At 56.9% G+C, this 20,726-nt stretch overlaps 1 protein-coding gene across 4 annotated transcripts in view; it reads left to right on the top strand.

Annotated features, from left to right (window-relative positions):
- NOS3 (nitric oxide synthase 3) overlaps positions 1–20,726 on the top strand; it is a 105,097-nt gene that overhangs the window by 72,473 nt on the left and 11,898 nt on the right. For 3 of the 4 annotated variants that reach the window (XM_030546588.1, XM_030546587.1, XM_030546589.1), the window contains exons 17-20: positions 7,751–7,883; positions 9,971–10,049; positions 10,142–10,329; positions 19,377–19,558. In XM_030546588.1, the coding sequence (XP_030402448.1) occupies positions 7,751–7,883; positions 9,971–10,049; positions 10,142–10,329; positions 19,377–19,558 (582 nt within the window). Of the gene's footprint in view, positions 1–7,750; positions 7,884–9,970; positions 10,050–10,141; positions 10,330–19,341; positions 19,559–20,726 lie in introns of all 4 variants that reach the window. The other variant, XR_003998260.1, reaches the window with a different exon arrangement.

Genomic DNA, 20,726 nt, shown 5'->3' with positions numbered 1-20,726 from the left:
GCTGCCTCTGTCTCTCTTTCTCCTCCAGTTCATGCTGTCTCTGTTTTTCCCGTTCTGCTCACTCCATCAGTTCCTGCTGCCTCAACTCCAGCTCTTTCAGCCTTATCTCCTCCAAGTCCAGCTGCCTCAACTCCAGCGATGGGGAGCTCCATGGGAGGATCCCCTGCTGGCCGTGGGGGTCACGGTGCCCTCAGTAGCCGCTGGGCTCCTCCCCGCCCTTCCCCTAGGCATAGGAAGGGGGGGTCTCGGGAAGCCCTCAGCCGCCGGCTGACCACTCCCAGCGGGGACAGACACTGGTGCCTGCGCTGCATCTGCCCGGCTGCTTCCCTCAGAGACAGGGCTCTGTTCATTCAAGCGGTCTCCCTCCTCCAGCTGGGCAATCAGCTGGTCTTTGGTGAGTCTCCCACTGCGCAGCCCCCTCTGCTTGCACAGCTCCACCAGGTCGCACTTGCGCCGCTTGGCATACATCTTCCTGCTGGCCACTCACAGGCCGGGGTGCTCGCCGCTCCCCACGGTTTCCAGGGGGACCCCTAGTGCACCAGCCCTTCTTGAGGTCACCACCTCTCTGCCAGGGTCGAGCTGCAGACTCCTCCGCCCCTGGGACCGCTCGCTGCAATCCCCCGGGGGACCCTGTTACTGCAAAGTCCTTCTCACTAGGCACACACTCCCAGGGGTTAATTACCCCTGAAGTCGTCCCTCGCTGACTCTTCAGCAGTCCTGGTCCCCATCAATCCCTCTTTGTTTTACTGCTCTCCAGTCACTTACTGCAGGAAGTGCTGTCCATGGGGTGCAGTAGATCCCACCGCTGACACCAGTTGTCACGGAGTGTGGGGGAGTCAGGGCCCTGCACTCGTCTTCCTGCGATTCGCCATGACTCTCAGCCAGCCAGCGATGACAGGAACACAGTCCCAAGCAGGGCTTGTAGGTACAACCAGGACCCCTCAGCCAGGTCCCTCTAGGGGGCAGGAAGCTTAGACCCCAACCTTGGGGTTCCCTGCATTTCACCACCTAGACCAAAACTGAAAAACAAACCCCTCTCTAGCCGTCTCTCTTCCCCTTCCCCCAGCTCCTTCCCTCCTTTTGTCCAGTTTCCCGGGCAAAGGTGTCACCTGGCCCCACCCCCCTCCTGGCTCAGGTTACAAGCTCAGGTAAGTCTCAAGTAAAATCATCCCCTACTATCCCATCACCAATGCAGACAATCCCAGTAAAATTAAACAACATTTCCAGGTCAATCCGCCCCGCTCCCTACTGCATCACAGCTGGGCAGAGGGGGATTAGAGGTGCAGAGGGAGGTGGGGCGCAGGGGGAGGTGGGGTGCATGGGGAGGGAAAGGGCAGGCTCTGGAGTGGGGGATTCGGGTTCCGGGAGATCATAGACTATCAGGGTTGGAAGGGACCTCAGGAGGTATCTAGTCCAACCCCCTGCTCAAAGCAGGACCAATCCCCAACAAAATCATCCCAGCCAGGGCTTTGTCAAGCCGGGCCTTAAAAACCTCTAAGGGCTTGTCTACATCACAAAGTTGCAGCGCTGGTGAGGGGGTTACAGCGCTGCAACTTAGGAGGTGTACACATCTGCAGGGCATCACCAGCGCTGCAACTCCCTGTTTGCAGCGCTGGCCGTACTCCCGTTTTGTCTCGGGTGTAGAGGATCCAGCGCTGGTGATCCAGCGCTGGTAATCAAGTATAGACACTTACCAGCGCTTTTCTTGACCTCCGTGGAATAAGCAGGTTTCCCAGCATACCTGAGGAAGCCTCTCTGGTAATCAAGCAGGTATCCTTCCCCGCGGTTTGCTCCGGTGTTCTCCGAATCCCCCCCCAAGCGGGTCTCCTTCCCAGCGGTTTGCAGGGGGGTTCGGGGAACGCGAGAGCAAACCGCGGGGAAGCAGGTCTCCTTCCCCGGTTTGCTTTCGCGTTCCCCGAACCCCCGTGCAAGTAGGTCTCCTTCCCCGCACCCCCGAGCAAGCAGGTCTCCTTCCCCGCCGTTTGCAGGGGGGTTCAGGGAATGCGAGAGCAAACTGTGGGGAAGGAGATCTGCTTGCTCAGGGGTTCGGGGAACGTGAGAGCAAACCGCGGGGAAGGAGATCTGCTTGCTCAGGGGTTCGGGGAACGTGAGAGCAAACCGCAGGGAAGGAGATCTGCTTGCTCGGGGGTTCGGGGAACGCGAGAGCAAACCGCAGGGAAGCAGGTCTCCTTCCCCGGTTTGCTCTCGCGTTCCCCGAACCCCCGTGCAAGTAGGTCTCCTTCCCTGCACCCCGAGCAAGCAGGTCTCCTTCCCCGCACCCCCGAGCAAGCAGGTCTCCTTCCCCGCCGTTTGCAGGGGGGTTCGGGAACGCGAGAGCAAACCGCGGGGAAGCAGGTCTCCTTCCCCGGTTTGCTCTCGCGTTCCCCGAACCCCCGTGCAAGCAGGTCTCCTTCCCTGCACCCCCGAGCAAGCAGGTCTCCTTCCCCGCACCCCCGAGCAAGCAGGTCTCCTTCCCCGCCGTTTGCAGGGGGGTTCGGGGAACGCGAGAGCAAACCGCGGGGAAGGAGACCTGCTTGCACGGGGGTTCGGGGAACGCGAGAGCAAACCGCGGGGAAGGAGACCTGCTTTCCCGCGGTTTGCTCTCGCGTTCCCCGAACCCCCCTTGAAGCCGCCCAACAGCGCTGCAGTGTGGCCACATCTAACAGCATTTGCAGCGCTGGTTGCTGTAAGTGTGGCCACTCTGCAGCGCTGGCCCTATACAGCTGTACTAATACAGCTGTAACAACCAGCGCTACAAAATTGTAGATGTAGACATACCCTAAGGAAGGAGATCCCACCACCTCCCTAGGGAACCCATTCCAGTGCTTCACCACCCTCCTAGTGAAATAGTGTTTCCTAATATCCAACCTAGACCTCCCACACTGCAGCTTGAGTCCATCACTCCTTGTTCTGTCATCTGGTACCACTGAGAACAGTCTAGATCCATCCTCTTTGGAACCCCCTTTCAGGTAGTTGAAAGCAGCTATCAAATCCCCCCTCATTCTCCTCCTCTGCAGACTAAACAATCCCAGTTCCCTCAGCCTTTCCTCATAGGTCATGTGCTCCAACCTCCTAATCATTTTTAAAAGCAGCAAAGAATCCTGTGGCACCTTATAGACTAACAGACGTTTTGGAGCATGAGCTTTCGTGGGTGAATACCCACTTCGTCAGATGTGAAAGCTCATACTCCAAAACGTCTGTTAGTCTATAAGGTGCCACAGGATTCTTTGCTGCTTTTACAGATCCAGACTAACGCAGCTACCCCTCTGATACTGATCATTTCTGTTGCCCTCCACTGGACTCTTTCCAATTTCTCCACATCCTTCTTGTAGTGTGGGGTCCAAAACTGGACACAGTGCTCCAGATGAGGCCTCACCAATGCCGAATAGAGAGGAATGATCACGTCCCTCTATCTGCTGGTAATGCCCCTACTTACACAGCCCAAAATGCCGTTAGCCTTCTTGGCACCAAGGGCACACTGTTGACTCATATCCAGCTTCTCGTCCACTGTAACCCCTAGGTCCTTTTCTGCAGAACTGCTGCCTAGCCACTCGGTCCCTAGTCTGTAGCAGTGAATGGGATTCTTCCGTCCTAAGTGCAGGACTCTGCACTTGTCCTTGTTGAACCTCATCAGGTTTATTTTGGCCCAATCCTCTAATTTGTCTAGGTCCCTCTGTATCCTATCCTAGGGTGACCAGCTCACCCAGGTCAAATATCGGGACACGGTGGGGTGAGGGGGGGGGGAAGGAGAGGTGGGGGCAGAGGGGAAAAAATGGCAGCAGAGCAAAAAAAAAAAATCCCCCACCCCAATTCCTCCTCCCTCCGCAAGTGCTGGAGGGAGGCCCGGGAGACTCAGGGGAGCGCGGGGTCGGGGTGAGTGTGAGTCCAGCCTGACCCCAAGCAGGCAGGACTCGGGCGCGGTACCTGGAGGGAGAGTAGGGGGCGGCCTGTGGGGCCAGACGGCGGCTGTTTTCCCCACCTGGGCAGCAGGACTTGGGAGCAGCCATTGCTGCAGCTCCCACTGCCGTGGGGGGAGGAAATGGCTGCTGGCCAAGCTTGGCGGCTGCGGCTCTGGCACCCACGAACCCCCCGAGCCCAGGCCTGCTGCGGGCACCCAGCCAGTCGCGTCTGGGCTGGCTGCCCAGCTGGTGCAATCCCGTGGGCGGCCCCGAAGTGGGAGCAGCAGGCCCCAGCCCCCCCATCCCGCTCGGGTCCTACAGGGGAACGAATGGGGCTGGGGTGCCGATGCCTCAGCCGCGGGATGGCACCAGCTGGGCAGCCAGCCCAGACGCGACTGGCTGGGCGCTCTCGGCGTGCACACTGGGTCCCCGCAGCAGGCCCGGGCTCAGGGGGTTCGGTCTCGGGCGCCAAAGCCGCAGTCTTCGAGCACCACGTGCTTGGCCACTTCCTCCCCTGTGGCAGCGGGAGCTGCGGCTGCTCCCGAGTGCCACTGCCCACGTGGGGAGAACAGTCGCCGCCTGGCCCCAAAGGCCACCCCCTACTCTCCCTCCAGGTACCGCCCCGAGTCCTGCCTGCTCGGGGCCAGGCTGGACTCACACTCACCCCGGCCCCGCGCTCCCCTGCATCTCCCGGGCACGGCGGGCTTGGCAGGAGGCGGGGGTTTGGGGAGGGAGCCAACAGGGCGGGGATTTGGGGAGGGAGCCAATGGGGGAAGGGGGGGCAGAGTCGGGACAGGCAAGGGCGTGAGCCCTTCTGGGCTCCGGAGCCTTTGCTTGTTTGTCCAGGGTCCCGACCTAACATTTGGTCAGGACGCGGGACAAACAAGCAAATATCGGGACGTCTGGTCACCCTATCCTATCCCAACCCTCCAGCGTATCTACCACTCCTCCCAGTTTAGTGTCATCTGCAAACTTGCTGAGGGTGCAATCCACACCCTCCTCCAGATCGTTAATGAAGATATTGAACAAAACCAGCCCCAGGACCAACCCTTGGGGCACTTCACTTGATACTGGCTGCCAACTAGACATGGAGCTGTTGATCACTACCCATTGAGCCTGACGATCTAGCCAGCTTTCCATCCACCTTATAGTCCATTCATCCAGCCCATACTTCTCTAACTTGCTGGCAAGAATACTGTAGGAGACCGTATCAAAAGCTTTGCTAAAGCAAGAAATAACACATCCACTGCTTTCCCCTCCTCCACAGACCCAGTTATCTCACCATAGAAGGCAATTAGGTTAGTCAGGCATGACTTGCCCTTGGTGAATCCATGCTGACTGTTCCTGGTCACTTTCCTCTCCTCTAAGTGCAGGGACTGAGGTGAGACTGACTGGCGTGTAGTTCCTTGGATCCTCCTCCTTCCCTTTTTTTAAAGATGGGCACTACATTAGCCTTTTTCCAGTCATCTGGGACCTCTCCCATTTGCCATAAGTTTTCAAAGATAATGGCCAATGGCTCTGCAATCACATCCACCAACTCCTTTAGCACCTCAGATGCAGCACATCTGGTGTGCTCATCCAGTTTTTCTAAATAGTCCCAAGCCACTTCATTCTCCACAGAGGGCTGGTGTAACAAGTCCTCTGCCTGCTCCTCTTCCTGGGGCCCACTGGCTGCCCCAATAAAGCACAGAGAGGCTTCTCCTTCTGCAGCAGCTGTGGCTTTATTTATACATATTCTCCCGCCACCAGTGATATATTATATACAGAGCAGGCCTTACAGTCTCCTCTTCTGCACAGAGCCTGCCCTCAGCCTGGAGACTAACCTTCCCCTGGCCATTCCATTGTTTTCTGGCTGCCAGCCAGCCAGCCTTTATAGCTCTTGAACCCTCAGGCCGCAGGTGCAGCCAGTTCTAAAGGCCCGGCACCAGACTTCTCCCCAGCCCCAATCTATTTCCCCTGATTGGGGCCGGCTGAGCAGGGGCTAATTAGATGCTTTTGCACCAGCACCCTGCTACAGCTGGTCACCTCCTCCCCATGCTCTGCTGCCTAATGCAGCAGTCTGGGAGCTGACCTTGTTTGTGAAGACTGAGGCAAAAAAATCATTGAGTACATTAGCTTTTTCCACATCCTCTGTCACTAGGTTGCCTCCCTCATTCAGTGAGGGGCCCACACTCTCTTTGACTTTCTTCTTGTTGCTAATATACCTGAAGAAATCCTTCTTGTTACTCTTAACATCTCTTGCTAGCTGCAACTCCAAGTGTGATTTGGCCTTCCTGATTTCACTCATACATTCCTGAGCAATATTTTTATACTCCTCCCTGGTCATTTGTCCAATCTTCCTCTTCTTGTAAGCTTCTTTTTTGCGTTTAAGATCAGCAAGGATTTCACTGTTAAGCCAAACTGGTCGCCTGCAATATTTATTATTTTTTCTACACATCAGGATTTTTTTTCCTTCAACCTCAGTAAGGATTCTTTAAAATACAGCCAGCTCTCCTGGACTCCTTTTCCCCTCATGTTATTTTCCCAGGGGATCCTGCCCATCAGCTCCCTGAGGGAGTCAGAGTCCAAGATCCATATTCTGCTGCTCTCCTTTCTTCCTTGTGTCAGGATCCTGAACTCGACCATCTCATGGTCACTGCCTCCCAGGTTCCCATCCACTTTTGCTTCCCCTACTAACTCTTCTCTGTTTGTGAGCAGCAGGTCAAGAAGAGCTCTGCCCCTAATTGGTTCCTCCAGCACTTGGACCAGGAAATTGTTCCCTACACTTTCCAAAAACTTCCTGGATTGTCTGTGCGCCGCTGTATTGCTCTCCCAGCAGATATCAGGGTGATTAAAGTCTCCCATGAGAACCAGGGCCTGCGATCTAGTAACTTCTGCTAGTTGCCGGAAGAAAGCCTCGTCCACCTCATCCCACTGGTCTAGTGGTCTATAGCAGACTCCTACCACGACATCACCCTTGTTGCTCACACTTCTAAACTTAATCCAGAGACTCTCAGGTTTTTCTGCAGTTTCATACCGGAGCTCTGAGCAGTCATACTGCTCCCTTACATACAATGCAACTCCTCCACCTTTTCTGCCCTGCCTGTCCTTCCTGAACAGTTTATATCCATCCATGACAGCACTCCAGTCATGTGAGTTATCCCACCAAGTCTCTGTTATTCCAATCACATCATAGTTCCTTGACTGTGCCAGCACTTCCAGTTCTCCTTGCTTGTGTCCCAGGCTTCTTGCATTTGTGTATAGGCACTTAAGATAACTCGCCGATTGTCCTGCTTTCTCGGTCTGAGACAGGAGTCTTCCCCTCTTGCACTCTCCTGCTCGTGCTTCCTCCCAGTATCCCATTTCCCCACTTACCTCAGGGCTTTCGTCTCCTTCCCCCAGTGAACCTAGTTTAGAGCCCTCCTCACTAGGTTAGCCAGCCTGCTTGCGAAGATGCTCTTCCCTCTCTTCGTTAGGTGGAGCCCGTCTCTGCCTAGGCCTCCTCCTTCTTGGAACACCATCCCATGGTCGAAGAATCCAAAGCCTTCTCTGTGACACCACCTGCGTAGCCATTCGCTGACTTCCACAATTCAACAGTCTCTACCCAGGCCTTTTCCCTGCACAGGGAGGATGGATGAGAACACGAGATGAGGGTGGCACAGGACCAGGAGGGGTGGGGGGTGGGTGAGAGTACTGGGGTCTCCTCCCCCCCGTAGAAGGAAAAGCGCCCCCTTGCTGTGCAGTCAGCTCAGGTCCCACTGGCAGCCAGCTGCCCCCAGGGGTGGTATTGGGGTTCTGGGCCGCCCACAGCAGGGCCTGAGGGTTGTGAAGTCAGAGATCTGGGCTCCCAGTGATCCCCCACCCCCCCACAGGCCGCCTGCGACACCTTCTGCGTTGGGGACGACGCCGAGGAGGCCGCCAGGGAGATTTTCACCACCCGGCGAAGCTGGAAGCGCCAGAAATACCAGCTGAGCGTCCATGCCAACCCCCCGGACATGCTTACAGGTACCTGCCAGCCAGTCCCCCCGCACCCTGCAGGGAGTGCTAGCTTGGGGGTGAGCGATCACCAGCGGGGCATGACCCCCGTGCGACGGTGCAGTCACAGAGGCCCGTGCAATGCTGGCTGCAGGGCCCGGGCAGGGAGGTGCTTTTCCCCCGGCCTGGCCCTGGTGCCACCTGTCCAGAGGGAGGCTGATAAATTGGGGGGGGTCGGTGCAGAAAGCGACTGAGGGGCTGGGGACCTGCCGGCGCTGGACTCCAAGAAGGGAGCTCGTCTGGTTAGTGTCTCCCAGCCATGCTTCAGGGGTGAAGGAATCAGAGTGTGAGGGCCTGGCTCGGTGCTGCTGGAAGGTCTCTGTGGAGCAGCTCTGTCCCGCCGGCATAACTCACCCAGTGAGCGCGGGGGCAAGGCCGGGGGAGACCCAGCGCCGACCTAGCGCTGTGCACGCCAGCACGGCTGTCGGGGACACGTCACTCGGGGGGTCACACCCCAGCCGACCACAGTGCTTGGGCGGCTGTGGCCGGGGCGCCCACACGGGGCACAGATCCAGCACCGGCTCCACGCTGGAGCAGCGGATGGTCCAAGAGGAGCCAGTGGCCAGAAGCTGAAACCAGACAAAGCCAAGCACTGGGTGTCACGGACTCACCGGTTGTGCCCACTCGTGGCCCCATGCGGTCCGTGGGGGGGGTGCCCCTTTCAGTGTGACAGCCCTTCTCGGGGGTCCACCCTCTCTCGGGGTCCGGCCCCTCCACCTCCTGGAGCCGCACCTCTCTGAGCCTCAGCACGTCTGTCTCTCGCCATGGGCCCCTCAGGGAGTCCCCTCACTCTGGACCCCCCGGGCCTCCTCACCCCCGAAGGGGTTGATGCCCCCTGTTCTCTAGCCCGGAGTGACTCTCAGCCAGCGTAACACAGGAGGGTTTATTGAGCGTCTGAACCCAGCACAGGAAACTCTCCGGCCTCAGGCCTGGCCTCCCTCAGCCCAGCACATCCCAGTCCCCCTGCAGCCAGGTGGGCTCTGCCTGCTCCCCCTCTCCAGCCCAGAGCCCCCCTGCTTCCCAGCTGGACATCTGATACCCACGGCCCCAAGCCCCCTCTGTCCATTGTCTTCTCTCCAGGTTACTGGGTCGCCTGGGCCTCCTCTCCCCTCTTCTGTCCTCTGGCCCCTCTGGCTGGAGCCGGCTGGTCAGGTCACCGGGGTCCTCTCCCCACAGCCCATTGTCTTCCCACTGGCCAGAACCGGCTGCGACTCCTGAGCCGGGTCTCTGGGTCACCAGGTCACCAGTCACTGGGGTCTCCATCCTGCAGGCCATCGGCCGCGGTCCCAAGTCCCCTCTCCAGGCCTCTGTACCAACAAACTCCTCTCCCCTCCCCTCGTTAACCAGTAACACCCGGGGACACTGAGTCCCACCCACTCTGCATGCAATCCACTGGAAAACACGAAAAAAACCAAGAAACCCCCCACTTGGTCACACTGGGGCGCGTTGTTAGCACCGAGGGGCGTTCGATGGAACCAGGCTTGGGCTGGATTCTCCGTCACCACCGGTCTTCAGTCCGGCTCGGCCGTTTGCTCGAAGCACGGCTCTGGGAGTCGCTGGTCCCTGGCCAGTGTTACGCAGGGTCCGGCTGGCTGGACACACTGGGGCCTGCTGGCCATGACATCCATGGATCTGAGAGAGGCTGGGGCTGGGGGCTGGGCCCCCCCGGACCCCCTGCTGTGAGACGCCAGGGTGGGAGTAGCCGGGAGCCCCCCATCCGGACCCCCTGCTGGAGAGGCTGGGGCTGAAGTAGCCGGGAGCCCCCCGCCAGGACCCCCTGCTGCAAGAGGCCAGGGTGGGAGTAGCCGGTAGCCCCTCGTCCGGACACCCTGCTGGAGAGGCTGGGGCTGAAGTAGCCGGGAGCCCCCCCCCCCCGGACCCCCTGCTGCAAGAGGCCAGGGTGGGAGTAGCCGGGAGCCCCTCCCCTCTTGCCCGGACCCTCTGATGGGAGGGGCAGAGGCTGGAGTCAGCAGTAGCCCCACTCCCAGCCCCTCCCCACAGCACCCCCTGCTGGGGGCTGGTCCCCACTGACCCCTCTGGCTGTGCTTGCTTGGCAGGTTTATCCCAGGTGCACAAGCGCAGGGTGTTTCCCTGCCGTGTCCTCTCCGTGCAGAACCTGCAGAGCAAGGAGTCCAGGTGAGACCCCGCCGGGCCGCCCTGCCTGGCGCTGGGAGCCCCCCGCCCCTGGCGCTGGGGCCTGCTCTGACGCCTCCCTCCCTCCCTCCCAGCCGCTCCACCCTCCTGGTGCGCCTGGACACGGCCGGGCAGCCGGAGCTGCAGTACCTGCCCGGGGACCATGTGGGCATCTTCCCCGCCAACCGCCCGGAGCTGGTGCAGGAGCTGCTGGAGCGCGTGGAGGACCCACCCCCTGATGAGGAGCCCGTGGCCGTGGAGTTCCTGGAGAAGGCAACCAGTGGTGAGACGCCAGGGGCTCCTCCCCAGAGCCAGCGCTGGGGCAGGGAACCTGGTGCTAGTGCCTGGGGGATACCATGGGGGGTTCTGCGGGGGGGGGGGGTGCCAGTGCCTGTGGGGTTCCATGGGGGTCTGGGGGGATCCTGGTGCTAGTGCCTGGGGGATCCCATGGGGGGTTCTGTGGGGGGGGGTGCCAGTGCCTGTGGGGTTCCATGGGGGTCTGGGGGGATCCTGGTGCTAGTTCCTGGGGGATCCCATGGGGGGTTCTGTGGGGGGGGGGGGGTGCCAGTGCCTGTGGGGTTCCATGGGGGTCTGGGGGGATCCTGGTGCTAGTGCCTGGGGGATCCCATGGGGGGTTCTGTGGGGAGGGCAGTGCCAGTGCCTGGGGGGTCCCATGAGGGTCTGGGGGGATCCTGGTGCTAGTGCCTGGGGGATCCCATGGGGGTTCTGTGGGGAGGGCAGTGCCAGTGCCTGGGGGGTCCCATGAGGGTCTGGGGGGATCCTGGTGCTAGTTCCTGGGGGATCCCATGGGGGGTTCTGTGGGGGGGGTGCCAGTGCCTGTGGGGTTCCATGGGGGTCTGGGGGGATCCTGGTGCTAGTGCCTGGGGGATCCCATGGGGGGTTCTGTGGTGGGGGTGCCAGTGCCTGTGGGGTTCCATAGGGGTCTGGGGGGACCCTGGTGCTAGTGCCTGGGGGATCCCGTGGGGGGTTCTGTGGTGGGGGTGCCAGTGCCTGTGGGGTTCCATAGGGGTCTGGGGGGACCCTGGTGCTAGTGCCTGGGGGATCCCATGGGGGGTTCTGTGGTGGGGGTGCCAGTGCCTGTGGGGTTCCATGGGGGTCTGGGGGGGTCCCATAGGGGTCTGGGGGGACCCTGGTGCTAGTGCCTGTGGGGTCCCATGGGGGTCTGGGGGGACCCTGGTGCTAGTGCCTAGGGGATCCCATGGGGGGTTCTGGGGGGGCAGTGCCAGTGCCTGGGAGGTCCCATGGGGGTCTGGGGGAATCCTGGTGCTAGTGCCTGTGGGGTCCCATGGGGGTCTGGGGGGATCCTGGTGCTAGTGACTGAGGGATCCCATGGGGGGTTCTGTGGGGGTGGTGCCAGTGTCTGGGGGGATCCTGGGGGGATCCTGGTGCTAGCGATGGGGATCCCATGGGGGGTTCTGTGGGGGGGCAGTGCCAGTGCCTGGGGGGTCCCATAGGGATCTGGGGGGATCCTGGTGCTAGCGACTAGGGGATCCCATGAGGGGGTTCTGTGGGGGGGTGCCAGTGCCTGGGGGGTCCCATGGGGGTCTGGGGGGATCCTGGTGCTAGTGACTGAGGGATCCCATGGGGGGTTCTGTGGGGGCGTGCCAGTGTCTGGGGGGTCCCAGGGGGGTCCCATAGGGATCTGGGGGGATCCTGGTGCTAGCGACTGAGGGATCCCATGGGGGGTTCTGTGGGGGTGGTGCCAGTGTCTGGGGGGTCCCAGGGGGGTCCCATGGGGATCTGGGGGGATCCTGGTGCTAGCGACTGCGGGGTCCCATGGGGGTCTGGGGGGATCCTGGTGCTAGTGCCTGGGGGATCCCATGGGGGGTTCTGTGGGGGGGGTGCCAGTGCCTGGGGGGTCCCATGGGGGTCTGGGGGGAATCAGGAAGCTAGGGCCCCCTTTTGCTCTGACTCTCTGTGTTGCTTCCTCCAAAACGACTCTGTGGTTGGGCACGTGGGGGGCCGCCCCCAATGGCAGCAGAGCTCGGGCTCCGTCATGGTATCATAACCTTATTCCCAGATTCTGGACCTTAGCGTCCAAAATTTGGGGGTTAGCATGAAAACCTCCAAGCTTAGTTACCAGCTTGGACCTGGTACTGCTGCCACCACCCAAAAAATTAGAGTGTTTTGGGGCACTCTGGTCCCCCTGAAAAACCTTCCCTGGGGACCACAAGACCCAAATCCCTTGAGTCTCACAACAAAGGGAGATAATCCTGATTCCCTTCCCCCCTCCAGGTGCTCCTGGAGAGATACACAGACACAAGCTCTGTGAAACTACGCAGAGTAAGTCCCCCTCTCCGTTCCCAATCCTGGAACAAAAGCACTTTCCTCTTCACCCAGAGGAAATGCAAAATCAGGCTAGCAATCCAACACACAGCTTTCCCCTGATTTCTTCCTCCCACCAATTCCCTGGTGAGTACAGACTCAATTTCCCTGAAGTAAAGAAAAACTCCAACAGGTCTTAAAAGAAAGCTTTATATAAAAAGAAAGAAAAATACATACAAATGCGCTCTCTGTATTAAGATGATACAACACAGGGTCAATTGCTTAAAAGAATATTGAATAAACAGCCTTATTCAAAAAGAATACAAATCAAAGCACTTCAGCACTTATATTCATGCAAATACCAAAGAAAAGAAACCATAGAACTTACTATCTGATCTCTTTGTCCTTACTCTTAGAAACAGAAGACTAGAAAGTAGAAAGTACTTCTCCAAAGCTCAGAGAAGCAGGCAGGCAGACAAAAGACTCAGAGACACACTTCCCTCCACCCAAAGTTGAAAAAATCCGGTTTCCTGATTGGTTTTCTGGTCAGGTGTTTCAGGTGAAAGAGACATTAACCCTTAGCTATCTGTTTATGACACGCCCCCCAAATTGCAGACAGTGGGGAAGCTCACTGGCAGCAATTTCCTTCTAGAACTTGAAAATAAACAGATTAATACAACACATGCACCTTTACATATACTACTAAGTATATAACTAACAGACTTTTACATGTTAAGAACACTTTTTAACTACTGGATTCTGGGAAACTCTCACGGGAGAGTGCATCAGCAACTTTGTTAGAAGCTCCTGTGATGTGTTGAATGTCAAAATCAAAATCTTGGAGAGCTAAACTGCAACGAAGAAGTTTCTTGTTGTTCCCCTTGGCAGTATGAAGCCACTTGAGTGCAGCATGGTCAGTTTGTAGTTGGAACCGCCGTCCCCAAACATATGGGCGTAGCTTTTCCAGGGCGTACACAATGGCATAGCATTCCTTTTCACTGACTGACCAGTGACTTTGCCTCTCAGACAGTTTCTTGCTGAGAAACACGACAGGATGGAAGTTGTGATCTGTTGCTTCCTGCATGAGTACTGCTCCTATACCACGCTCAGATGCATCCGTGGTTACTAGGAATGGCTTGTCAAAGTCCGGGGCCCTGAGCACAGGGTCCGATATGAGCGTTGCCTTAAGCTGGGTAAAGGCTTTTTGACACTCATGAGTCCACTTAACGGCATTTGGCTGGGTCTTTTTGGTCAGGTCGGTCAATGGGGCAGCGATTTGGCTGTAGTGTGGTACAAATCGCCTGTAGTATCCGGCCAAGCCTAAGAAGGATTGGACTTGCTTTTTGGACCGTGGGACAGGCCACTTTTGGATAGCATCCACTTTGGCCTGTAGGGGGTTTATGGTTCCTGGACCCACCTGGTGCCCCAGGTAAGTCACTCTGTTTTGGCCTATTTGACACTTTTTGGCCTTAACAGTTAGTCCTGCCTGCCTGATGCGCTGAAAGACCTTTTCCAGGTGTAGTAGGTGTTCGGGCCAGGAGTCTGAAAAAATGGCCACATCATCGAGGTAGGCAACTGCAAATTCTCCCAGTCCAGCTAGTAGACCGTCTACCAGCCTCTGGAAGGTGGCGGGTGCATTTCGAAGGCCGAAAGGAAGGACATTGAATTCATACACCCCCGCATGGGTGACGAATGCGGACCTCTCCTTGGCGGGTTCATTTAGCGGTACTTGCCAGTACCCCTTGGTTAAGTCTATTGTAGAGATGAACTGGGCACGTCCCAACTTTTCCAATAGCTCATCAGTGCGTGGCATTGGATAGTTGTCCGGACGAGTTACCGCATTTAGCTTACGGTAGTCCACGCAAAAGCGTATTTCCCCATCTGGTTTGGGTACCAGAACCACTGGAGATGCCCATGCACTGGTAGATGAGCGGATTATACCCATCTGTAGCATGTTCTGGATCTCCCGTTCTATAGCAGCTTGGGCATGAGGAGACACCCGGTAGGGTGGGGTTCTGATTGGGTGAGCATTACCTGTATCAATGGAGTGGTATGCCCGTTCAGTCCGTCCTGGGGTGGCTGAGAACAATGGGGCGAAGCTAGTGCACAGCTCCTTGATTTGTTGCCGCTGCAGACGTTCCAGGGTGGTTGAGAGGGTCACCTCTTCCACGCCACCGTCTTTTTTCCCGTCGTAGTAGACACCGTCAGGCCACTCAGCATCATCTCCCTGGACTGTAAACTGACAAACCTGTAAGTCTCTGGAATAGAAAGGCTTGAGAGAATTAACATGGTACACTTTAGGCTTTAGTGAGGAATTGGGAAATGCTATGAGGTAGTTCACAGCTCCCAGGCGCTCTTGGACCGTGAATGGCCCTTCCCATGATGCTTCCATCTTATGGGCCTGTTGCGCCTTCAAGACCATAACCTGGTCTCCTACCTTGAAGGAACGTTCTCTGGCATGTCTGTCATACCAGGCCTTTTGCTCTTCTTGAGCATCCTTTAGGTTCTCTCTAGCAAGGGCTAAAGAGTGTCGGAGGGTGCTTTGTAGGTTGCTTACAAAGTCCAGAATGTTAGTTCCTGGAGAAGGCGTAAACCCCTCCCATTGCTGCTTCACCAACTGTAATGGCCCCTTAACCTCGTGACCATACACAAGTTCAAATGGTGAAAACCCTAAACTGGGATGTGGTACAGCCCTGTAGGCAAACAGCAACTGCTGCAACACTAGGTCCCAATTATTGGAGAATTCGTTGATGAATTTTCTTATCATGGCCCCCAAAGTTCCATTGAACCTTTCCACCAGGCCATTGGTTTGATGGTGGTACGGGGTGGCAACCAAGTGATTCACCCCATGAGTTTCCCACAGTTTTTCCATGGTCCCTGCCAGGAAATTAGACCCTGAATCTGTAAGGATGTCAGAGGGCCAACCTACCCTGGCAAAGATGTCTGTTAGGGCCAGGCACACAGTGTTAGCCCTGGTGTTGCCTAGAGCTACTGCTTCTGGCCATCGGGTAGCAAAGTCCACTAAAGTCAGTACGTACTGCTTTCCTCTGGGCGTCTTTTTTGGGAAAGGGCCCAGAATATCCACAGCTACTCGCTGAAATGGGACCTCAATTATGGGGAGTGGCTGGAGAGGGGCCTTGACCTGGTCTTGAGGCTTTCCCACTCTTTGGCATACCTCACAAGACCGGACATACTTGGCAACGTCCTTGCCCATCCCCTCCCAGTGGAAGGACTTCCCCAACCGGTCCTTGGTTCTGTTCACCCCAGCATGGCCACTGGGATGATCATGGGCTAAGCTTAAGAGCTTCCCCCGGTACTTAGTTGGAACCACCAACTGTTTTTGCGGCTGCCATTCTTCCCGGTGTCCACCAGAAAGAATCTTCTTGTATAAAAGTCCTTGGTCTATAACAAACCGGGATCGATTAGAAGAGCTGAGAGGCGGTGGGGTGCTTCGTGCCGCCGCCCAAGCTTTCTGAAGGCTGTCATCTGCTTCCTGCTCAGCCTGGAACTGTTCCCTTGAGGCTGGGGTCACCAGTTCTTCCTCAGACTGTGGACTTGGGCTTGGTCCCTCTGGAAGCGATGTAGGTGATGGGGTTGTTTTCGTTGCTGGTGAACCGCTCTCCGCTGGTGCACCTGAGGGTATTTCAGGCTCTGGCTGAGCCTTTTGGGTATGGCTGTCTTTTGCTTCTGCCAGTTCTGGCTTGCTGGCGCCCTCTGGCGTTGAGTTTGAAGATGTGGTTGCACTTGCTGGTGCTGGTTGCTGTTCCAGTTCCGGGCCTGGGACTGGAGATGCTGTGGCTGTTTCAGTGGTAGGCATGGAATCCGGGTCCACTACCTCTGTCTGGGTTTCTGGTAACACAGACGGGGCCTCTGTGGACAGCTCAGGAACAGGAATGGGTCTGGAAGCTTGCCTGGTTTGGCTACGTGTAACCATTCCCACTCTCTTGGCCCGCCTCACCTGGTTGGCCAAGTCTTCTTCCAGTAACATGGGGATAGGATAATTGTCATAGACTGCAAAAGTCCACATTCCTGACCAGCCTTTGTACTGGACAGGCAGTTGAGCTGTAGGCAAGTCTACAGCTTGTGACATGAAGGGGTAAATTGTAACTTTGGCCTTTGGGTTGATGAATTTGGGGTCAACGAAGGATTGGTGGATAGCTGACACTTGTGCCCCCGTGTCTCTCCACGCAGTAACCTTCTTTCCGCCCACTCTCAAATTTTCCCTTCGCTCCAAGGGTATTTGAGAGGCATCTGGGCCTGGGGATCTTTGGTGTGATGGAGGTGTAATGAATTGCACTCGCATGGTGTTCTTGGGACAGTTGGCCTTGATATGTCCCAGTTCATTACACTTAAAGCATCTTCCATCTGATGGGTCACTGGGCCGAGGTGAGTTACTGGAGACTGGTGAGGTTGAAGGGTAGGATATCTGTGGCTTTACTTGGGTGGTATGTGGGGTCTTTGGCTGTCCTCGGTTGTAGGGTTTATGGTCTGTGTGCCCCCTGTGGTAATCGTTCCCCTTGACAGTAGCTTTTTTGCTTTCTGCCAGTTCCATCCATTTGGCTCCAATCTCCCCCGCCTCAGCGATAGTTTTGGGATTTCTATCTTGTATGTACCGTGTGATGTCTTCAGGAACACCATCCAAGAACTGCTCCATTTGTATGAGGAGGTTCACTTCTTCCAAGGTTTGAATGTTGTTTCCTGTTAACCAGGCCTCATAGTTTTTTGCAATGTAGTAGGCGTGTTTGGGAAATGACACCTCTGGTTTCCACTTTTGGGTTCTGAAGCGCCGACGGGCATGATCTGGGGTTATCCCCATCCTGTATCTGGCCTTGGTTTGAAAAAGTTTATAGTCATTCATTTGCGGCTTGGGCATTTCAGCTGCCACCTCTGCTAAAGGTCCACTGAGGTGTGGCCTTAATTCTACCATGTACTGGTCTTCGGGGATGCTGTACCCAAGACAGGCTCTTTCAAAATTTTCCAAGAAGGCCTCGGTGTCATCACCTGCCTTGTAGGTGGGAAATTTCCTGTGCTGTGGAGCAATAATTTGCGCCGGGTTGTTAGGGTTGGCTGGCACATGCAGCCCAGCTTTTGCCATCTCCAGTTCATGTTTTCTCTGTTTTTCCTTCTCTTCATTCTCTTTTTGTTGTTTTTCCATTTCTTTTTGTTGTTTTTCCATTTCTTTTTGGTGTTTTTCCATTTCTTTTTGGTGCTTTTCCATTTCTCGGCGGTGGGCCACCTCTTCTTCTTCTAGTTTTCTTTTGTGTGCTGCCTCTTGGGCTGCCTGTTCTCTTTGGAAGGCTGCCAGTTTGAGGCTTTCTTCCTTTTCTTTTATCTCCATCTCTTTTTGTTTTATTTCTAGTTCCTGTTTGTGTTTTTCCATCTCTCGCCTGTGTTCAGCTTCTTTGAATTGGTCTTCGGCCTCCATTTTTGTCCTGGTAGACATGGTTCCTGTTTTCTTGTGTTGGGGTGCCCTCCGGTGTTTCTCTTTTGAACTGCAGGCTCTGTTCCCTCCTGGAGTCTGCCTAGCAACAGTGCTTTTTTCCCTTTCTCTCTCTAGCTAATGTTCAATGAAGGGAAACCAGAAAAACCACTTAATTTGCATGCATATAAGTGCTGGTACTTGCCACCTAATGGGAGGGCTATTGCATGACAAAAGACCCTTAACAGTTTGGTAATGGCTTCTCGCTTAACATGCAAACCACAAACTGCTAGAGAGCAGAAAAAAAAATTCTCTCTGGTTCCCTTTTAAAACCAAACTGTTTCTCTCTGCTAAAAAGCCCCTAGCAGAGAAAAGAAAAATATAATATTCCTACTGGCTTCTGGATTGTATCTATCCCACAACGCTGCACACCATATCATAACCTTATTCCCAGATTCTGGACCTTAGCGTCCAAAATTTGGGGGTTAGCATGAAAACCTCCAAGCTTAGTTACCAGCTTGGACCTGGTACTGCTGCCACCACCCAAAAAATTAGAGTGTTTTGGGGCACTCTGGTCCCCCTGAAAAACCTTCCCTGGGGACCACAAGACCCAAATCCCTTGAGTCTCACAACAAAGGGAGATAATCCTGATTCCCTTCCCCCCTCCAGGTGCTCCTGGAGAGATACACAGACACAAGCTCTGTGAAACTACGCAGAGTAAGTCCCCCTCTCCGTTCCCAATCCTGGAACAAAAGCACTTTCCTCTTCACCCAGAGGAAATGCAAAATCAGGCTAGCAATCCAACACACAGCTTTCCCCTGATTTCTTCCTCCCACCAATTCCCTGGTGAGTACAGACTCAATTTCCCTGAAGTAAAGAAAAACTCCAACAGGTCTTAAAAGAAAGCTTTATATAAAAAGAAAGAAAAATACATACAAATGCGCTCTCTGTATTAAGATGATACAACACAGGGTCAATTGCTTAAAAGAATATTGAATAAACAGCCTTATTCAAAAAGAATACAAATCAAAGCACTTCAGCACTTATATTCATGCAAATACCAAAGAAAAGAAACCATAGAACTTACTATCTGATCTCTTTGTCCTTACTCTTAGAAACAGAAGACTAGAAAGTAGAAAGTACTTCTCCAAAGCTCAGAGAAGCAGGCAGGCAGACAAAAGACTCAGAGACACACTTCCCTCCACCCAAAGTTGAAAAAATCCGGTTTCCTGATTGGTTTTCTGGTCAGGTGTTTCAGGTGAAAGAGACATTAACCCTTAGCTATCTGTTTATGACACATGGACCCCCCAGGTCTGGTCTGTGCCCAGCCTGTCACAGCCCTTGGGAGTGACCCCTTAGCAGGCCAGGACCAGGGACCCCCAGTTCCCTATGGCAGCCCTGTGACCTCCACACTCTGGGACAGGGTCTCCGGCCCATGTGCCCCATCTCGCTCCGTGCTCCTGGCTGGGGCCTGCGGGAGGCTGTGCACACCCCTCCTGCTGAGAACCTAGGGGGTAGCCACACAAAGAAAAGAGGGAAACTGAGGCATGGCTAGAAGTCCTATCCCAGACTACGTTCACTGTGTCACAGGGCAGACATTCCCCCCTTCCCCGGTCTCTCTGCAGGCGGGCGTGCCAGCCCCAAAGCCAGCGGGGTGCCCCTCGGCCGCCTGCCGCCCTGCACCCTGCGCCAGGCCCTCACTTTCTTCCTGGACATCACCACCCCGCCCAGCCCCCAGCTCCTGCAGCTGCTAGCCACGCTGGCCGAGGACGCCGCTGAGCAGGAGCAGCTGCAGCGGCTCAGCCAGGTGCGAGGGGCCTCCGGGGGGCGCTGTCTGGGGCACCGCTGGGGGAGCAGCCTGGGCAGTGGCCATGCGCTGGGTGGGGGTGGCCACGGGGCCAGCCAGGCCCAGCACGGGGGGCGAGGGAGGGTCTGCAGGCTCCCAGCCCAGCGCCGGGGATGGGGTTAGCATTGTTGAGGGGAGCCTGTCATTGGGGGCAGGGGGAGGTAGTGTTGGGAAGATGGGAGGCAGCATGGGGGATGGGGCGAGCAAGGGAGGGGCTGTGGGGGGCTTGGTGGTTGGGGCTCGGGCGAGGGGCTGTGGGGGGCTCGGTGGGTCCCAGCCAGCTGTGGTTGGGGGTCAGGGAAGGGAGAGCGTGGGGGGCTCAGGGGTCCCAGCCTGGCTGTGGTTGGAGCTCAGGGGAGGGGTTGTGGGGGTCTTGGTGGGTCCCAGCCAGCTGTGGTTGGGGGTCAGGGAAGGGAGAGCATGGGGGGCTCAGGGGTCCCAGCCTGGCTGTGGTTGGGGCTCGGGGGAGGGAGAGCGTGGGGGGCACAGTGGGTTCCAGCCAGCTGTGGTGGGGCTCGGGAGAGGGGCTGTGGGGGGCTCGGTGGGTCCCAGCCTGGCTGTGGTTGGGGCTCGGGGGAGGGAGAGCGTGGGGGGCACAGTGGGTTCCAGCCGGCTGTGGTTGGGGCTCGGGAGAGGGGGAGCATGGGGGGCTCAGGGGTCCCAGCCTGGCTGTGGTGGGGCTCGGGAGAGGGGCTGTGGGGGGCTCAGTGGGTCCCAGCCTGGCTGTGGTGGGGCTCGGGAGAGGGGCTGTGGGGGGCTCGGTGGGTCCCAGCCTGGCTGTGGTTGGGGCTCGGGGGAGGGGTTGTGAGGGGTTCGGTGGGTCCCAGCCTGGCTGTGGTTGGGGCTCGGGAGAGGGGCTGTGGGGGGCTCGGTGGGTCCCAGCCTGGCTGTGGTGGGGCTCGGGAGAGGGGCTGTGGGGGGCTCGGTGGGTCCCAGCCTGGCTGTGGTTGGGGCTCGGGGGAGGGAGAGCGTGGGGGGCACAGTGGGTTCCAGCCGGCTGTGGTTGGGGCTCGGGAGAGGAGCTGTGGGGGGCTCGGTGGGTCCCAGCCTGGCTGTGGTTGGGGCTCGGGAGAGGGGCTGTGGGGGGCTCGGTGGGTCCCAGCTGGCTGTGGTTGGGGCTCGGGAGAGG

This window comes from Gopherus evgoodei, unplaced genomic scaffold, assembly GCF_007399415.2.
Source record: "Gopherus evgoodei ecotype Sinaloan lineage unplaced genomic scaffold, rGopEvg1_v1.p scaffold_47_arrow_ctg1, whole genome shotgun sequence".
Classification (NCBI taxonomy): domain Eukaryota; kingdom Metazoa; phylum Chordata; order Testudines; family Testudinidae; genus Gopherus; species Gopherus evgoodei.
The sequence above is the reverse complement of the archived record's forward strand: the minus strand, read 5'-3'. Positions and strand labels throughout refer to the sequence as shown.